Raw genomic sequence first — 16,721 nt, forward strand, 5'->3', positions numbered from 1 at the left:
AAATAACATGGCTATAAGAGCAGGTCAGAGGCTAGGAATCCTGAGGTGAGTAACTCACCTCCTGACTCCCCAAAGCCTGTCCACCATCGACAAGGCACAAGTCAGGAGTGTGATGGAATACTCTCCACTTGCCTGGATGAGTGCAGCTCCAACAACACTCAAGAAGCTTGACACCATCCAGGACAAAGCAGCCTGCTTGATTGGCACACCATCCACAAACATTCACTCCTTCCACCACCGACGCACAGTGGCAGCAGTGTGTACCATCTACAAGATATACTGCGGCAATGCACCAAGGCTCCTTAGACAGCACCTTCCAAACCCGCGACCTCCACCAACTAGAAGGACAAGGGAAGCAAATACATGGGAATACCACCACCTGCAAGTTACCCTCCAAGTCACACACCATCCTGACTTGGAACTATATCGCCGTTCCTTCACTGTCGCTGGGTCAAAATCCTGGAACTCCCTAACAGCACTGTGGGTATACCTACCTCAAATGGACTGCAGCGGTTCAAGAAGGCAGCTCACCACCACCTTCTCAAGGATAATTAGGGATGGGCAATAAATGCTGGCCTGGCCAGCGACGCCCACATCCCATGAATGAATTTAAAAAAATCATACCTTACAGCCAATGTCCCAGGCATTTCCATGCCTGTGTATGACCTGTTCCACTGGCAGGACAGGCCCACCTAAGGTTGCGGCACAGTGGTATATGGTGGGGAATGAATGGCAGTGGGAGCCCTCAACATTGATTCCAGACCCCATGATGTCTCGTGGCATCAGGTCAAACATGGGCAAGGAAACCTTCTGCTGATTACCACCTACCTCCCTGCTTCAGATAATGAATCAGTATTCCTCCATGTTGAACACCACTTGGAGGAAGCACTGAGGGTAGCAAGGTCACAGAATATACTCTGGGTGGGGAAACTTGAATATCCATCACTGAGAGTGACTCAGTACTACCACTACTGGCTGAGCTGGCCAGGTCCTGAAGGACATATCTGCCAGAGTGGGCCTGTGGCAGGTGGTGAGAGAACCAACATGAAGGGAAAAACCCATTTGGGTCAACCCTGGCTCAATGAGGGGTGCAGAGAGAATACCTAAAAATGAGGTACCCAACTGGTGAAGCAACAACACAGGACTACATGCATGCTAAACAGCAAGCTATAGATGCAACTAAGTGATCCCACAACCAACTGATAAGATCAAAGATCTGCAGTTCTGCCACACCCAGTCGTTAATGTGGTGGACAATTAAACAATTAACAGGTGGAGGAGTTTCCATGAACACCTTCATCCTCAATAATGGCGTACTCCAGCATGTGAGTGCAAAAGATATGTAACGTTTGCAACTATCTTCAGCCAGAAGTACCGAGTGGATGATACATCTTGGCCTCCTCTTGAGGTCCCAAGCCAGTCTTCAGCCAGTTAGATTCACAACACTTGGTATCAAGAAAAAACTGAGTGCACTGCATACAGCAAAGGCTATGGCCCCAACAACATCCCAACTGTAGTGCTGAAGACTTGTGCTCCAGAACTCGCTGAGCCCCCAGCCAAGCGGCTCCAACACTGGCATCTATTCGACAAAGTGGAAAATTGTCCAGATCCGCTCTGTCATCAGCAAAATGGTGGAAGTTGACATTGACTGACATCAAATGGCACTTAATCATATCAGCCCTAGGACATTGCTGCAAGAATTCCTCAGGTCAGTGGCCTGGACCCAGTTGTCTTCAGCTGCTTCATAACGCTCCTTTCCTCAGTCATAAGGTCAGAAGTGGGCACGTTTGCTGATGATTGCACGGTGCTCAGTTCCTTTCGCAACTCCACAGATAATGAAGCAGTTGGTGCCTGCGTGCAGTAAGACCTGGACAACGTTCAGGCTCGGGCTGATAAGTGGTGAATAACATTCGTGCCACACAAGTGCCAGGCAATAACCGTGATATATTGGCCTTGGAGGGAGTGCAGCATAGATTTATCAGAATGATATCTGAGGGTCTAAGGGTTAAATTACAAGGACATATTTTGCAAACTAGGGTTGTATTCCCTGGAATTTAGAAGGTTAAGAGGCAATTTGATCAGAACGACTATAGACTGAGAGAGGGGGATATGCAGCGAGACCTGGGTGTTCTCGTACACCAGTCGCTGAGGGTAAGTATGCAGGTGCAACAGGTGGTAAAAAAGGCAAATGCTATGTTGGCCTTCATAGCGAGAGGATTAGAGTACAGGAGCAGGGATGTCTTGCTGAAATTATACAGGGCCTTGATGAGGCCACACCTGGAATATTGTGTGCAGTTTTGGTCTCCTTATCTGAGGAAGGATGTTCTTGCTATAGAGGGAGTTCAGCGAAGGTTTACCAGACTGATTCCTGAGATGGCGGGACTGACGTGTGAGGAAAGATTGAGTTGGTTCGGATTATATTCGCTGGATTCAGAAGAGTGAGCGGGGATCTTGTGGAAACCTATAAAATTCTAACAGGACTTGACAGGGTAGATGCAGGAAGGATGTTCCTGATGGTGGGGGAGTCCAAAACCAGGGGTCATAGTCTCAGGATACGGGGTAAGCCTTTCAGGACTGAGATGAGGAAAAATTTCTTCACCCAGAGAGTGGGGAGCCTGTGGAATTCGCTACCACAGAAAACAGTTGAGGCCAAAACATTGTATGTTTTCAAGAAAGAGTTAGATATAGCTCTTGGGTCTAAAGGGACCAAAGGGTATGGGGCGAAAGCCGGAACAGGCTATTGAGTTGGATGATCAGCCATGATCATAATGAATGGCGGAGCAGGCTTGAAGGGCCAAATAGCTTACTCCTGCTCCTATTTTCTATGTTTCTATGATCAAAGTTTTCAAGGTATTAAGGGGAACAGATAGGGTATATGGAGAGAAACTATTTCTGTTCGTTGGGGAGTCTAGAAATAGGTGGCTGAGTGTAAAAATTAGAGCCAGTCTTTTCAGGAGTGAAATTAAGAAACACTTCGTGCAAAAGATGGTAGAAGTTTGGAACACTCTTCTGCAAACTGTAATTGATGCTATTTTAAGACTGAGATTGATGGATTTCTGTTAACCAAACATATTAAGGGATATGGGGCAAAGGTGGGTAGATGGAGTTAGGTTGCAAATCAGCCATAATTTCGTTAAATGGTGGAACAGGCTCTTGGGGCTAAACGACCTACTCCTGTCCCTAACTCCAGTAAGCAAGAGTGTAACCACTTCCCATGACTTTCAACAGCATTACCATCACTGAGTCCCTCACCATCAATATTCTGGGAGGTCACCGTTAATCAGAAACTTAACTGGACTGGCCACATAAATACTGTAGCGACAAGAGCAGGCCAGAGGCTGGGCATTCTGTGGTGAGTAACTCATCTCCTGACTTCCCACAGCCTTACCGCCATCTACAAGGCACAAATATGATGGAATACTCTCCACATTCCTGGAAGAATGCAACTCCAACATCACTCAAGAAGCTTGACACCATCTAGGATAAAGCAGCCCGCTTGATCGGCACCCCATCCATCACCTCAAACATTCACTCCCTCCACCACTGGCGTACAGTGGCAGCAGTGTGTACCATATACAAGATACACTTCAACAACTCACCAAGGCTTCTTCGACAGTACCTTCCAAACCCGCGACCTTTACCACCTAGAAGAGCGAGGGCAGCCGGCGCATGGGAACGCCACCACCTGCAAGTTGCCCTACGAGTCTCACACCATTTTGTCTTGGAACTTTATCGCCGTTCCTTTGTCGTTGCTGGGTTAAAATCCTGGAACTCCTTCCTTAACAACACTGGGTGTACCGACGCCATACAGACTGCAGTGGTTCAAGAATGTGGCTCAAGGGCAATACATGCTGGCCTTGCCAGTGATGGCCACATCCAATGAACAAATAAAGAATAAGAATGACTTTCATTTATGTAGTACTTTTCCTAACCTCAGGGTGTCCTAAAGTGCCTTATAGTTAATGAAATATTTTTGGAGTGGAGTCCCTGCTCTAAGGTACGAAACTGCAGCAGCTAATTTACACAAAGCAAGGTCCCCCAAATAGCAATGTGATAATCAGTTTGAGTGATGTTGATTGAGAGGTAAATATTGGCCAGGCCACTGGGGAGAACACCTCTGCTCTTCTTTGAATAGTTTTAGTATAGTTTTTTTTTAGTTTAGTTTTAGAGATACAGCACTGAAACAGGCCCTTCGGCCCACCGAGTCTGTGCCGACTATCAACCACCCATCTCTACTAATCCCACACTAATTCCATATTCCTACCACATATCCCCACCTGTCCCTATATTTCCCTACCACCTACCTATACTAGGGGCAATTGCTAATGGCCAATTTACCTATCAACCAATTTACCTATCAACCTGCAAGTCTTTGGCTTGTGGGAGGAAACCCACGCAGACACAGGGAGAACTTGCAAACTCCACACAGGCAGCACCCAGAATTGAACCCGGGTCGCTGGAGCTGTGAGGCTGCGGTGCTAACCACTGCGCCACTATGCCGCCCTGTGCTGTGACATCTTTTACATCGACCAGAGAGGAAAACGGGGCCTTGGTTTAACATTTCATCCGAAATTCAGAACCTCTGACAATGCAGCACTCCCTCAGTAGTGCACTGATCCCACCCTAGATTGTGTGCTCAAGGCTCTGGTGTGAAGCTCCAGAGGAGAGGTAGTTAAAGTGGACTGTGAGACTTATCCACTGCCTTCCCATCCATATCCTGACAACTGAGGGGGGTGGGTCCTTGTTTAAATATCCGATTGGATCTTGATGAGGTCATCAAGACCTAACTGCTGCAGTATTAACCGTAGGCTGGTGTAGGGAATCCCTCGCAGCCTCCCTGCCAGGTCAAACCATCTACAAACAGCAGCCAGCAAAGTAGTTGTATTTAAATTGTTTTAGTGTCTGTCAGCAGGGGCCTACTTCTGCCCGAAATCTTACACACCTGCTGAGTTTGGGCAGGTGCCTGCATCTGACTATACAAGTGAGGCCACGGAGTTAAATCTCAAACTGTAAAGGGCTGGACGGATTGCCTTACACCTTGGCTTTTTGGCTGCACTAAATCCGCTCGTATTTCAAATTGCCCCCAAGTCTCCTCTATGGGATTTCAAAACATCTCCTACGAACAAACGAAGTAGGAGCAGGAATAAGCCACTCGGCCCCACGAGCCTGCTCCGCCATTCAATAAGATCATGGCTGATCTGATTGTAACCTCAATTCCACATTCCTGCCTCGCCCCAATAGCCTTTCACGCCTTTGCTTATCAAGAATCTATCTATCTCTGCTGTAAAAATATTCAAAGACTCTGCTTCCACTGCTTTTAGAGGAAGAGAGTTTCAAAGACTCATGACCCTCACGATCCTCTGAGAGAAAAGATTTCTCCTCATCTCTGTCCTTTCGTAGAATCGTCCTGTTGCACCCCCCCCCCCCCCCACCCACTTCTTGGGGAAAATGTTACCTGCCATGTGTCAGCCCAAGTCTGGATGCTATCCAGGTCCTTCTGTAGACTAGCATATCTGCTTCATTATCAGAGGTGTCGTGAGTCCAACTGAACACCGTGGATTTGACAACGATTAGCCCTGCCCCAGATCTTATGATGGATTACTAATGAAACAGCTGAAGATGGATGGGCCAACATCACTGCCCTGAGGAACTCCTGCAGTAATTTCTGGGGCTATGATGAATGGACTCTGATTACCACAACCATCCTCCAGTCCGACTCCAGCGACTGGAGATTTTTTCCTTTGGCCTTGGTGCCATACTTGGTCAAATTCTGTTTGATCTTGCATCCTGGTCTGGATCAAGATTGTAATAAGATGTGGAACAGTCTTTCTGGCAGAACCTGAACTGAGCATTGGTGAGCCAGTTATTGGTAAATTGATGCCATTTGATGGCACTATTGATGATTCCCCTCATCATTTTACTGATGATTGGAAGAAGGCTAAAGGACAGTAATGGGCTGGGTAAGATTTATCTTTTTTACTGTGGATAGGATTTACCTGGGTAACTTTTCATCCGGTCACATAGATGCCAGTGCTATAGTGGTATTGGAACTTGACTTGGGGAGAAATCAAGTCGGCTGCACAGGTTTACAGCAGTACAGCTTGGATGTCATCAGGATCCATAGCTTTTGGCCATTTCTTAATGTCACGGAAAGTGAACTATGTTGGCCAGACATTAATGATGGTGGGGATCCAGGGAGAAGTCCTGCAGGATTATCCACCTTATACATTTGACTGAAGCATCGACTGAAATGTCAGTCTATCTCTCAGAGATCTAAAGTGGTGCTTTAACTCCTGAAATGCTTGTATTTCTGCACAAAGCAAGAACGCGCATTTCTTTAGTGGCTTGTCACATTCTCTCTCAGGAAATTCCAATGCCCATCACTTTTGTTGCTATTTGGGTAAACACGGAAGCCAGCTTTGTTACATCTCCCTGTGGAATAGACACTTATTAATGCTTTTGAGTGGGACTGCTGACTTTGTGCTTCTAGGATGCTGCCTGGAAATGCCCCTTCTTCCAGCATGTGTGGTATTCATTAATTCTTACACATTTCTGGGGTGAGGGGGAATGGTGGGTGGAGAGGGAATGTCTACACATTGTCACGCACATTTACTCTATCAGCAGGATTCCCTTTTGTAGTTTTGCTTCTTTGCTTCATTGGTCTTGACAGTGGCTCTGACATTGAGGTTTTCCCTTCCATGTCACCAACTAACTGTATTTGCTTTCTCAGCTGGCTGGTTTCTAACTGCTGTCTTTTGCCTTCTAACAGTTTCTTTCTTGCATTAATTCTTCTGTTGTCTCCTTAACTGTAAGGTCAGGATAAAAGCTTAAAGCCTTTCACCTTGCAGACCAACTATAATGTGACCACAAATCATTTCATCATGTGATGCACCATATTTGGAATGCTCTGATTGCAATCCACCACCACCTACGCTTCTTAAATCTATGCACAGCTGCCTTACATAATACATAGAATTTACAGCACTGAAACCGGCCATTCGGCCCAACTTGTCTGTGCTAGTGTTTATGCTCCACATGGCTTTAGTCCCAACTCTCTCTGCTTAAATCGGTAGACAAATATCTTCTGCTTCATTCTGCTATCTATACGAAGAAGCAAGTATGAATCGCCTCAGCCTTTTCATATCCACTGGGCGCTTTTCCATAATTCTGAAGTGTTTCAATAAGCTTAGCCCATTTGGGTTTTGGAAATTCAGTTTCTTTGGAGATTAATAATGTTTTTGTTAGATTTGTTCTCAAGAAGTAGCATAGCAACATTTATTAGGATTGTTCTATTCCCGGAATATTTCAACAGGGCTCTCACGTAATTCCTCTCCCCTCCCAAAGTCAAATACCTTATTGACACTCATGTCTGAAGGATGGCCCTACTTGGTTGAGGGAATGGAAGATACCTATGGAACTGTTGCTCAGCAAGGGTGGCACAGTGGCGCAGTGGTTAGCACCGCAGACTCACAGCTCCAGCGACCCGGGTTCAATTCTGGGTACTGCCTGTGTGGAGTTTGCAAGTTCTCCCTGTGTCTGCGTGGGTTTCCTCCGGGCGCTCTGGTTTCCTCCCACATGCCAAAAAGACTTGCAGGTTGATAGGTAAATTGGCCATTATAAATTGCCCCTAGTATAGGTAGGTGGTAGGGAAATATAGGGACAGGTGGGGATGTGATAGGAATATGGAATTAGTGTGGGATTAGTATAAATGGTGGTTGATGGTCGGCACAGACTCGGTGGGCTGAAGGGCCTGTTTCAGTGCTGTATCTCTAAACTAAACTAAAGAGTTATTTTTGAGAGAGAAGGGGAAAGTTGGCCAGAATACCATGATACTTCCTTTTGTGTTGTGTTATTCCTTACAGGTACTCGGTGTCACCATTCTCTGAGTTGGAAAGGATTGGAATCAAACACCCGAAGCCATCTCCTTTTGTAGGCAACATGTTTCTCTTCCAAAAGGTAAGATCCAAAGAGAAGCATACACAAAGGAAGTAGTTGGGGAGGGAAGAAGAGGTTGAATGGAGGTGAAGGGGATGGGACATTATGGAGGTATGGTTCTTCATGAATCTTTGAATCTGTTTTCACAACAGAGAGGGACAATACAGACGTTGCAATCAGAAGGAGGAGTGTGAAATATTAGATGAAATTAACTTAGTGAGAGAGGAAGTATTAAGGGATTTAACATCTTTGAAAGTGGATAAATTCCCAGGCCTGGATGAAATGCATCCTAGGCTGTTAAAGGAAGCAAGAGAAGAAACAGTGGAGGCACTGACCATCATTTTCCAATTCTCTCTGGCAACAGGTGTGGTGCCAGAGGACTGGAGGACAGCTAACGTACCTTTATTTAAAAAGGGAGAAAGGGATAGACCAGGTAATTACAGGCCAATCAGCCTAACTTTGGTGGTGGGAAGATTATCGGAAAAAATTCTGAGGACAGGATAAATCTTAATTTAGAAAGACAGGGATTAATCAAAGATAGTCAGCATGGACATATTAAGGGAAGACTGTGTCTGACTAACATTATTGAATTTTTTGAGGAGGTAGCAAGGAGGGCCGGTGAGGGTAGTGAATTTGATATAGTCTATATGGATTTTAGCATGGCTTTTGATAAGGTCCCACATGGCAGACTGGGCAGGAAAGTAAATGCCCATGGGATCCAAGGTAAAGTGCCGAGTTAGATCCAAAATTGGTTCAGAGGCGGAAGCAAAGGTTAATGGTCAGTGGGTGTTTTTGTGACTGAAGGGCATTTCCATTGGGGTTCCGCAGGGCTCTGTACTTGGGTCCCTTGCTTTTTGTGGCACATATCAATGATTTAGACTTGAATGTAGGGGATATAATTAAGAAATTTTCAGACGATACAAAAATTAGCCAGGGAGTTGATAATGAAGAAGAAAGCTGCAGACTGCAGGAAGATATCAATGGACTAATTAAGTGGGTGGAACAGTGGCAAATGGAGTTCAATCCAGAGCAATGTGAGGTAATGCATTTGGGGAAAACTAACAAGGCAAGGGAATACACAATAAATGGTAGGATACTGAGAAGTGTAGAGGAACAGAGGGACCTTGTAGTGCATGCAGATCCCTGAAGATAGCTAGATAGGTAGAAAAGGTGGTCAAGAAGGTATAGGGATATTTGGCATTTATTATATGACTCTATAGTCAGGGGCACAGATCGGCGCTTCTATGGACGTGAAAGACACTCCAGGATGGTATGTTGCCTCCCTGGTGCCAGGGTCAAGGATGTCTCTGAACAGACGGGGGCATTCTGAAGGGGGAGGGTGAACAGCCAGAGGTTGTGGTACACATTGGCACGGACGACATAGGCAAGAAGAGTGACGAGGTCCTGCAGGGGGAGTTCAGGGAGTTAGGTAGAAAGTTAAAAGTCAGGACCTCGAGGGTTGTAATCTCGGGATTACTCCCTGTGCCACGTGCCAGTGAGGCTAGAAATAGGAAGATAGTGCAGCTAAACATGTGGCTGAACAGCTGGTGTAGGAGGGAGAGTTTCAGATATCTGGATCATTGGGATCTCTTCCGGGACAGGTGGGACCTGTACAAGAAGGACGGATTGCATCTAAACTGGAGGGGCGCAAATATCCTGGCCGCGAGGTTTGCTAGTGTCACTCGGGAGGGTTTAAACTAGTGTGGCAGGGGGGTGAGAACCAGAGCAGTAGGTCAGCAGGTGAAATAACTAAGGGGGAACTAGTAAATAAGGCCAGTAAGGCGAAGAGGAAGAGCAGGCAGGGAGATGTTGCTGAGCACAGCAGGACTGGTGGTCTGAAGTGCATTTGTTTCAATGCGAGAAGTATAACAGGTAAGGCAGATGAACTTAGAGCTTGGATTAGTACTTGGAACTATGATGTTGTTGCTATTACAGAATCTTGGTTGAGGGAAGGACAGGATTGGCAGCAAAACGTTCCAGGATTTAGAAGCTTCAGGCGGGATAGAGTGGGATGTAAAAGGGGATGAAGATGGGAGGCATTGACCTACCACCACGTTGCTGCTGGTGTTGTGATCACGGCCACATTTACTGGGGACTACAGCTGAGGGCCAGGATCAGCATGGGTGCTCCTTCTGGCCCATGCTGGGCTGGGCTGCTGTCACTTCAGCTCCAACCTGAAACTGGCTGGTCCAATGCCAATGAGGCCCAGTCCTCGAGGTTGACCGGGGCTCTCATCTAGGCTGCTGGGTTACTGGGAGGCACCGTCTACAGGTCAATCGCAGATCGCGGAAATCCTGTTTCTCCCCCCACAATTAAGTATCATTTTCTTCCTGTCGAGGGAAGATTGTGCTATCATATGCTTCCCTGATCTTTTTTGTTTGTGCTGAGCCAGGTGTCTGACATTGGTGAAAAGGCATTACTGTGTTTGAGTCTCTGAATAGAACAACTGAGAAACCCAGATGAGGAGATATTCCAATTGCTTGATGCGGATTTCGCACTCTTTCCTGAAGGGATGCATCTGCTTACTTGGATTTACGAAAGGGAAATCATGCTTGACAAACTACTGGAATTTTTTGAGGATGTAACTAGTAGAATAGATAAGGGAGAACCTGGGGATGTGGTGTATTTGGACTTCAGAAGGCTTTCGATAAGATCCCACATAAGAGATTGGTATGCAAAATTCAAGCACATGGGATTGGGGGTAAGGTACTGACATGGATAGAGAACTGGTCGACAGACAGGAAACAAAGAGTAGGAATAAACGGGTCTTTTTCCGAGTGGCAGGCAGTGACTAGTGGGGTACTACAGGGACCGGTGCTAGGACCCCAGCTATTCACAATATATATTAATGATTATAGATGAGGGAATTAAATGTAATATATCCAAGTTTGCAGACAACGCAAAGCTGGGTGGGAGTGTGAGCTGTGAGGAGGATGCAGAGAAGCTCCAGTGTGATTTGGACAGGTTGAGTGAGTGGGCAAATACATGGCAGATGCAGTATAATGTGGATAAATGTGAGGTTTTCCACTTTGGTGGCAAAAACAGAAAGGCAGGTTATTATCTGAACAGTGATAGATTGGGAAAGTGGGAGGTGTAGCGAGACCTGGGTGTCCTTGTGCACCAGTCGCTGAAAGTAAGCATGCAGGTGCAGCAGGCAGTTAAGAAAGCAAATGGTATGTTGGCCTTCATAGCAAGAGGATTCGAGTACAGGAGCAAGGATGTCTTGCTGCAGTTATACAAGGCCTTAGTGAGATCACATCTGGAGTATTGTGTGCAGTTTTGGTCTCCTTATCTGAGGAAAGATGTTATTGCTGTGGAGGGAGTGCAGCGAAGGTTCACCAGACTGATTCCTGGGATGGCAGGACTGACGTATGAAGATAGATTGGGTTGATTAGGCTTGTATTTGCCAGAGTTTAGAAGAAAGAGAGGGGATCTCATAGAAATCTACAAAATTCTAACAGAACTAGACAAACCAGATGCAAGAAGGATGCTCCCGATGGTGGGGGAGTCCAGGACCAGGGGTCACAGTCTTAGGATAAGGGCTAAACCATTCAGGACTGAGTTGAGGAGGGATTTCTTCACCCAGAGAGTGGTGAACCTGTGGAATCCTCTACCACAGAAAGCAGTTGAGGCCAAATCATTAAATATATTCAAGAAAGAGTTAGAAAAGGCAGAGAAAGAGCAGGAAGGCAGCGCAGGAGTCCCCTGCGGTCATCTCCCTCCAAAACAAGTATACCATTTTGGATACTGTTGAGGGAGATGGCTCACCAGGGGAAGGCAGCAGTAGCCAGGTTCATGGCACCGTGGCTGGCTCTGCTGTTCGGAAGGGCGGGAAAAAGAGTGGAAGGGCTATAGTCATAGGGGATTCGATTGTAAGGGGAGTAGATAGGCGGTTCTGTGGTCGAAAACGAGACTCCCGAATGGTATGTTGCCTCCCAGGTGCACGGGTCAGGGATGTCTCAGATCGGCTGCAGAACATTCTGAAGGGGGAGGGTGAACAGCCAGTTGTCATTGTGCACATAGGCACCAATGATATAGGTAAAAAACGGGATGAGGTCCTACAAGCAGAATTTAGGGAGTTAGGAGCCAAGTTAAAAAGTAGGACCTCAGAGGTAGTAATCTCAGGATTGCTACCAGTGCCACGTGATAGTCAGAGTAGAAATAAAAGAATAGTCAGGATGAATGCGTGGCTTGAGAGATGGTGCAGGAGGGAGGGGTTCAGATTTTTGGGGCATTGGGACCGGTTCTGGGGGAGGTGGGACTATTACAAATTGGACGGTCTACACCTGGGCTGGACTGGAACCAATGTCCTTGGGAGTGCTTTTGCTAACGCTGTTGGGGAGGGTTTAAACTAATATGGCAGGAGGATGGGAACCAAATGAGGAGGTCAGTGGAGAGTAAGGAGGTAGTAACGAAAGCCTATAAGGAACTAGATAATGAAGTCAGCGTGACTAAAGGGAAGAGTAGGCAGGGAGCATATGATGAATGCAAAGGGAGTGGTGGTCTGAGGTGCTTTTGTTTTAATGCAAGAAGTGTAGTAGGTAAGGCAGATGAACTTAGGGCTTGGATTAGTACCTGGGGGTATGATGTTATTGCTATTACTGAGACTTGGTTGAGGGAAGGGCATGATTGGCAACTAAATATCCCAGGATATCGATGCTTCAGGCTGGATAGAGAGGGAGGTAAAAGGGGTGGAGGAGTTGCATTACTGGTCAAAGAGGATATCACAGCTGTGCTGAAGGAGGGCACTATGGAGGACTCGAGCAGTGAGGCAATATGGGCAGAACTCAGAAATAGGAAGGGTGCGGTAACAATGTTGGGGCTGTACTACAGGCCTCCCAACAGCGAGCGTGAGATAGAGGTACAAATATGTAAACAGATTATGGAAAGATGTAGGAGCAACAGGGTGGTGGTGATAGGAGTTTTTAATTTTCCCAACATTGACTGGGATTCACTTAGTGTTAGAGGTCTAGATGGAGCAGAATTTGTAAGGAGCATCCAGGAGGGTTTTCTAGAGCAGTATGTAAATAGTCCAACTCGGGAAGGGGCCATAGTGGAACTGGTGTTGGGGAATGAGCCCGGCCAGGTGGTTGAAGTTTCAGTAGGGGACTACTTTGGGAATAGTGATCACAATTCCGTAAGTTTTAGAATACTCATGGACAAAGACGAGAGTGGTCCTAAAGGAAGAGTGCTAAACTGGGGGAAGGCCAACTACACCAAACTTCGGCAGGAGATGGGGAATGTAGATTGAGAGCAGCTGTTTGAAGGTAAATCCACATGTGAAATGTGGGAGGCTTTTAAAGAGAGGTTGATTAGCGTGCAGGAGAGACATGTTCCTGTGAAAATGAGGGATAGAAATGGCAAGATTAGGGAACCATGGATGACAGGTGAAATTGTGAGACTGGCTAAGAGGAAAAAGGAAGCATACATAAGGTCTAGGAGGCTGAAGAAAGACGAAGCTTTGAAAGAATATCGGGAATGTAGGACCAATCTGAAACGAGGAATTAAGAGGGCTAAAAGGGGTCATGAAATATCTTTAGCAAACAGGGTTAAGGAAAATCCCAAAGCCTTTTATTCATATATAAGGAGCAAGAGGGTAACTAGAGAAAGGATTGGCCCACTCAAGGACAAAGGAGGAAAGTTATGCGTGGAGTCAGAGAAAATGGGTGAGATTCTAAACGAGTACTTTGCATCGGTATTCACCAAGGAGAGGGACATGAAGGATGTTGGGGTTAGGAACAGATGTTTGATTACTCTAGGTCAAGTCGGCATAAGGAGGAAGGAAGTGTTGAGTATTCTAAAAGGCATTAAGGTGGACAAGTCCCCAGGTCCGGATGGGATCTATCCCAGGTTACTGTGGGAAGCGAGAGAGGAAATAGCTGGGGCCTTAACAGATATCTTTGCAGCATCCTTAAACACGGATGAGGCCCCGGAGGACTGGAGAATTGCTAATGTTGTCCCCTTGTTTAAGAAGGGTAGCAGGGATAATCCAGGTAATTATAGACCGGTGAGCCTGACGTCAGTGGTAGGGAAGCTGCTGGAGAAGTTACTGAGGGATAGGATCTATTCCCATTTGGAAGAAAATGGGCTTATCAGTGATAGGCAACATGGTTTTGTGCAGGGAAGGTCATGTCTTACCAACTTAATAGAATTCTTTGAGGAAGTGACAAAGTTGATTGATGAGGGAAGGGCTGTAGATGTCATATACATGGACTTCAGTAAGGCGTTTGATAAGGTTCCCCATGGTAGGCTGATGGAGAAAGTGAAGGCGCATGGGGTCCAAGGTGTACGAGCTAGATGGATAAAGAACTGGCTGGGCAACAGGAGACAGAGAGTAGCAGTGGAAGGGAGTTTCTCAAAATGGAGACGTGTGACCAGTGGTGTTCCACAGGGATCCGTGCTGGGACCACTGTTGTTTGTGATATACATAAATGATTTGGAGGAAAGTATAGGTGGTCTGATTAGCAAGTTTGCAGACGACACTAAGATTGGTGGAGTAGCAGATAGTGAAGGGGACTGTCAGAGAATACAGCAGAATATGGATAGACTGGAGAGTTGGGCAGAGAAATGGCAGATGGAGTTTAATCAGGGCAAATGCGAGGTGATGCATTTTGGAAGATCCAATTCAAGAGTGAACTATACAGTAAATGGAAAAGTCCTGGGGAAAATTGATGTCCAGAGAGATTTGGGTGTTCAGGTCCATTGTTCCCTGAAGGTGGCAACGCAGGTCAATAGAGTGGTCAAGAAGGCATACGGCATGCTTTCCTTCATCGGACGGGGTATTGAGTACAAGAGTTGGCAGGTCATGTTACAGTTGTATAGGACTTTGGTTCGGCCACATTTGGAATACTGCGTGCAGTTCTGGTCGCCACATTACCAAAAGGATGTGGATGCTTTGGAGAGGGTGCAGAGGAGGTTCACCAGGATGTTGCCTGGTATGGAGGGCGCCAGCTATGAAGAGAGGTTGAGTAGATTAGGATTATTTTCATTAGAAAGACGGAGGTTGAGGGGGGACCTGATTGAGGTGTACAAAATCATGAGAGGTATAGACAGGGTGGATAGCAAGAAGCTTTTTCCCAGAGTGGGGGATTCAATTACTAGGGGTCACGAGTTCAAAGTGAAAGGGGAAAAGTTTAGGGGGGATATGCGTGGAAAGTTCTTTACGCAGAGGGTGGTGGGTGCCTGGAACGCGTTGCCAGCGGAGGTGGTAGACACGGGCACGATAGCGTCTTTTAAGATGTATCTAGACAGATACATGAATGGGCAGGAAGTAAAGAGATACAGACCCTTAGAAATTGGGCGTCATGTTTAGATAGAGGATCTGGATCGGCGCAGGCTTGGAGGGCCGAAGGGCCTGTTCCTATGCCGTAATTTTCTTTGTTCTTTGTTCTTATATAATTCTTAGGGCTAAAGTGATCAAGGGATACAGGGAGAAAGTGGGAACAGGGTACTGAGTTTGGATGATTAGCCATGATCGTATTGAATGGTGGAGCAGGCTCGAAGGGCCGAATGGCCTACTTTTGCTCCTATTTTTCTATGTTTCTACTTCAGCCCAGAGAACGTAAGCAGCTTGCAATTATGTAGTGCATCTAACTTCATAAAACATCTCAAGGCACTTCACATAGGAAGAATAGATGAACAGAGAATGAAGTAGGAAAATCCACCAGTGACAGAAAGAGGGTGATCTTTTGGGGTGTGGGTGGGAGAGGAGAGCAAAAGTTCCCGAGACTAGCCCCTCAGCAACTGAAAGCCCCTTCCACTCTGTGCTGTTTCTCTATCCAAACAATTTCAGGCAAAAATAAATGTGTTGAACAGTCATGGAAACAGATCAACTAAAAGTGCAATGCATTGCTCATGATCGGAATCACGCTGTGGGTCATCTGTAACCAGGAGTTTAAAATCCATCGCTATCTATGTTAAAATAACAGGTCATGGAGTTTCACAAGAGCACAAAACATATTCACTATAATTGTGACCTCAATTGCTTTGGTTCCAAAGATTAATTATACTTGATTTACAGTGAGCCTTGATTTTTACTCAGGTGCAATATCGGGGTCTATACCTTTGCTTCATTCATTCTTCCCACAGCTTATGGCGAGTGAATAGGAGTCCTTGGGAGTGAATGCACTGACTTCCCCAATCAATTTGAAAGAACAGAAGGATAGAAATTGGTTTAGGCTCGCGCAAAGTTGGGCCGTAGGCTTCATTGCCATGATTCGAATAAGCAACCGACTGGGCATCAAGCTCCAGACCAATTCAGGCTTGCTTGACATGACCCAGCAGCCTCCTCAGTACCTACCGGAGGAGGTGGGAGGCAAACGGATGGGGGAATGGCGAGAGCTCAGTCCAACAGAGACCTGGTGTGTTGCTGTAGAGCCAGGAGCACTGCTGCTTTCAGAAAGAACAAACTTACCGTTTTGTTGGTGGTTTCCAGCAGCCCATTTAAGAACTGCTGGTTAGGCCACAGAGGACTCTGCAAAGCTAATTGGAACGTGCTCAGTGTACACTCAACATTTCAGTGTGGGGTCATGAAATAGGCCTTAGGCCCCTCATTAGCATATGAAGGGGGCCGAATGGTTGTTTGAGGTGGCCACCAGCATGTCTACATATCCCCTGGTTCAGTATGGTGTTGAATGTACCTCTGGTGCCAACAGGGCATGGAGCTTAGCTCCCGGAAATTGGTACTCCCTCCAATCCCTTTCTACGCCTCCAAAAACTGGTGTATCAGGGTCCAAATGTGCCACCAGAATATTCCAGCAGGCAAAAGTTCAATTAGACGAATTGGAA

At 46.3% G+C, this 16,721-nt stretch overlaps 1 protein-coding gene across 4 annotated transcripts in view; it reads left to right on the forward strand.

The window, feature by feature from the left end:
- The window catches only part of tbxas1 (thromboxane A synthase 1 (platelet)), a 325,351-nt gene that overhangs the window by 52,112 nt on the left and 256,518 nt on the right, over positions 1-16,721 (forward strand). For all 4 annotated transcript variants that reach the window (XM_068051060.1, XM_068051062.1, XM_068051063.1 and 1 more), the window contains one exon: positions 7,862-7,955. In XM_068051060.1, coding sequence (XP_067907161.1) covers positions 7,862-7,955 — 94 coding nt within the window. The remainder of the gene's footprint in view (positions 1-7,861; positions 7,956-16,721) is intronic.

Source organism: Heterodontus francisci, chromosome 18, assembly GCF_036365525.1.
Source record: "Heterodontus francisci isolate sHetFra1 chromosome 18, sHetFra1.hap1, whole genome shotgun sequence".
Taxonomy (NCBI): Eukaryota; Metazoa; Chordata; class Chondrichthyes; order Heterodontiformes; family Heterodontidae; genus Heterodontus; species Heterodontus francisci.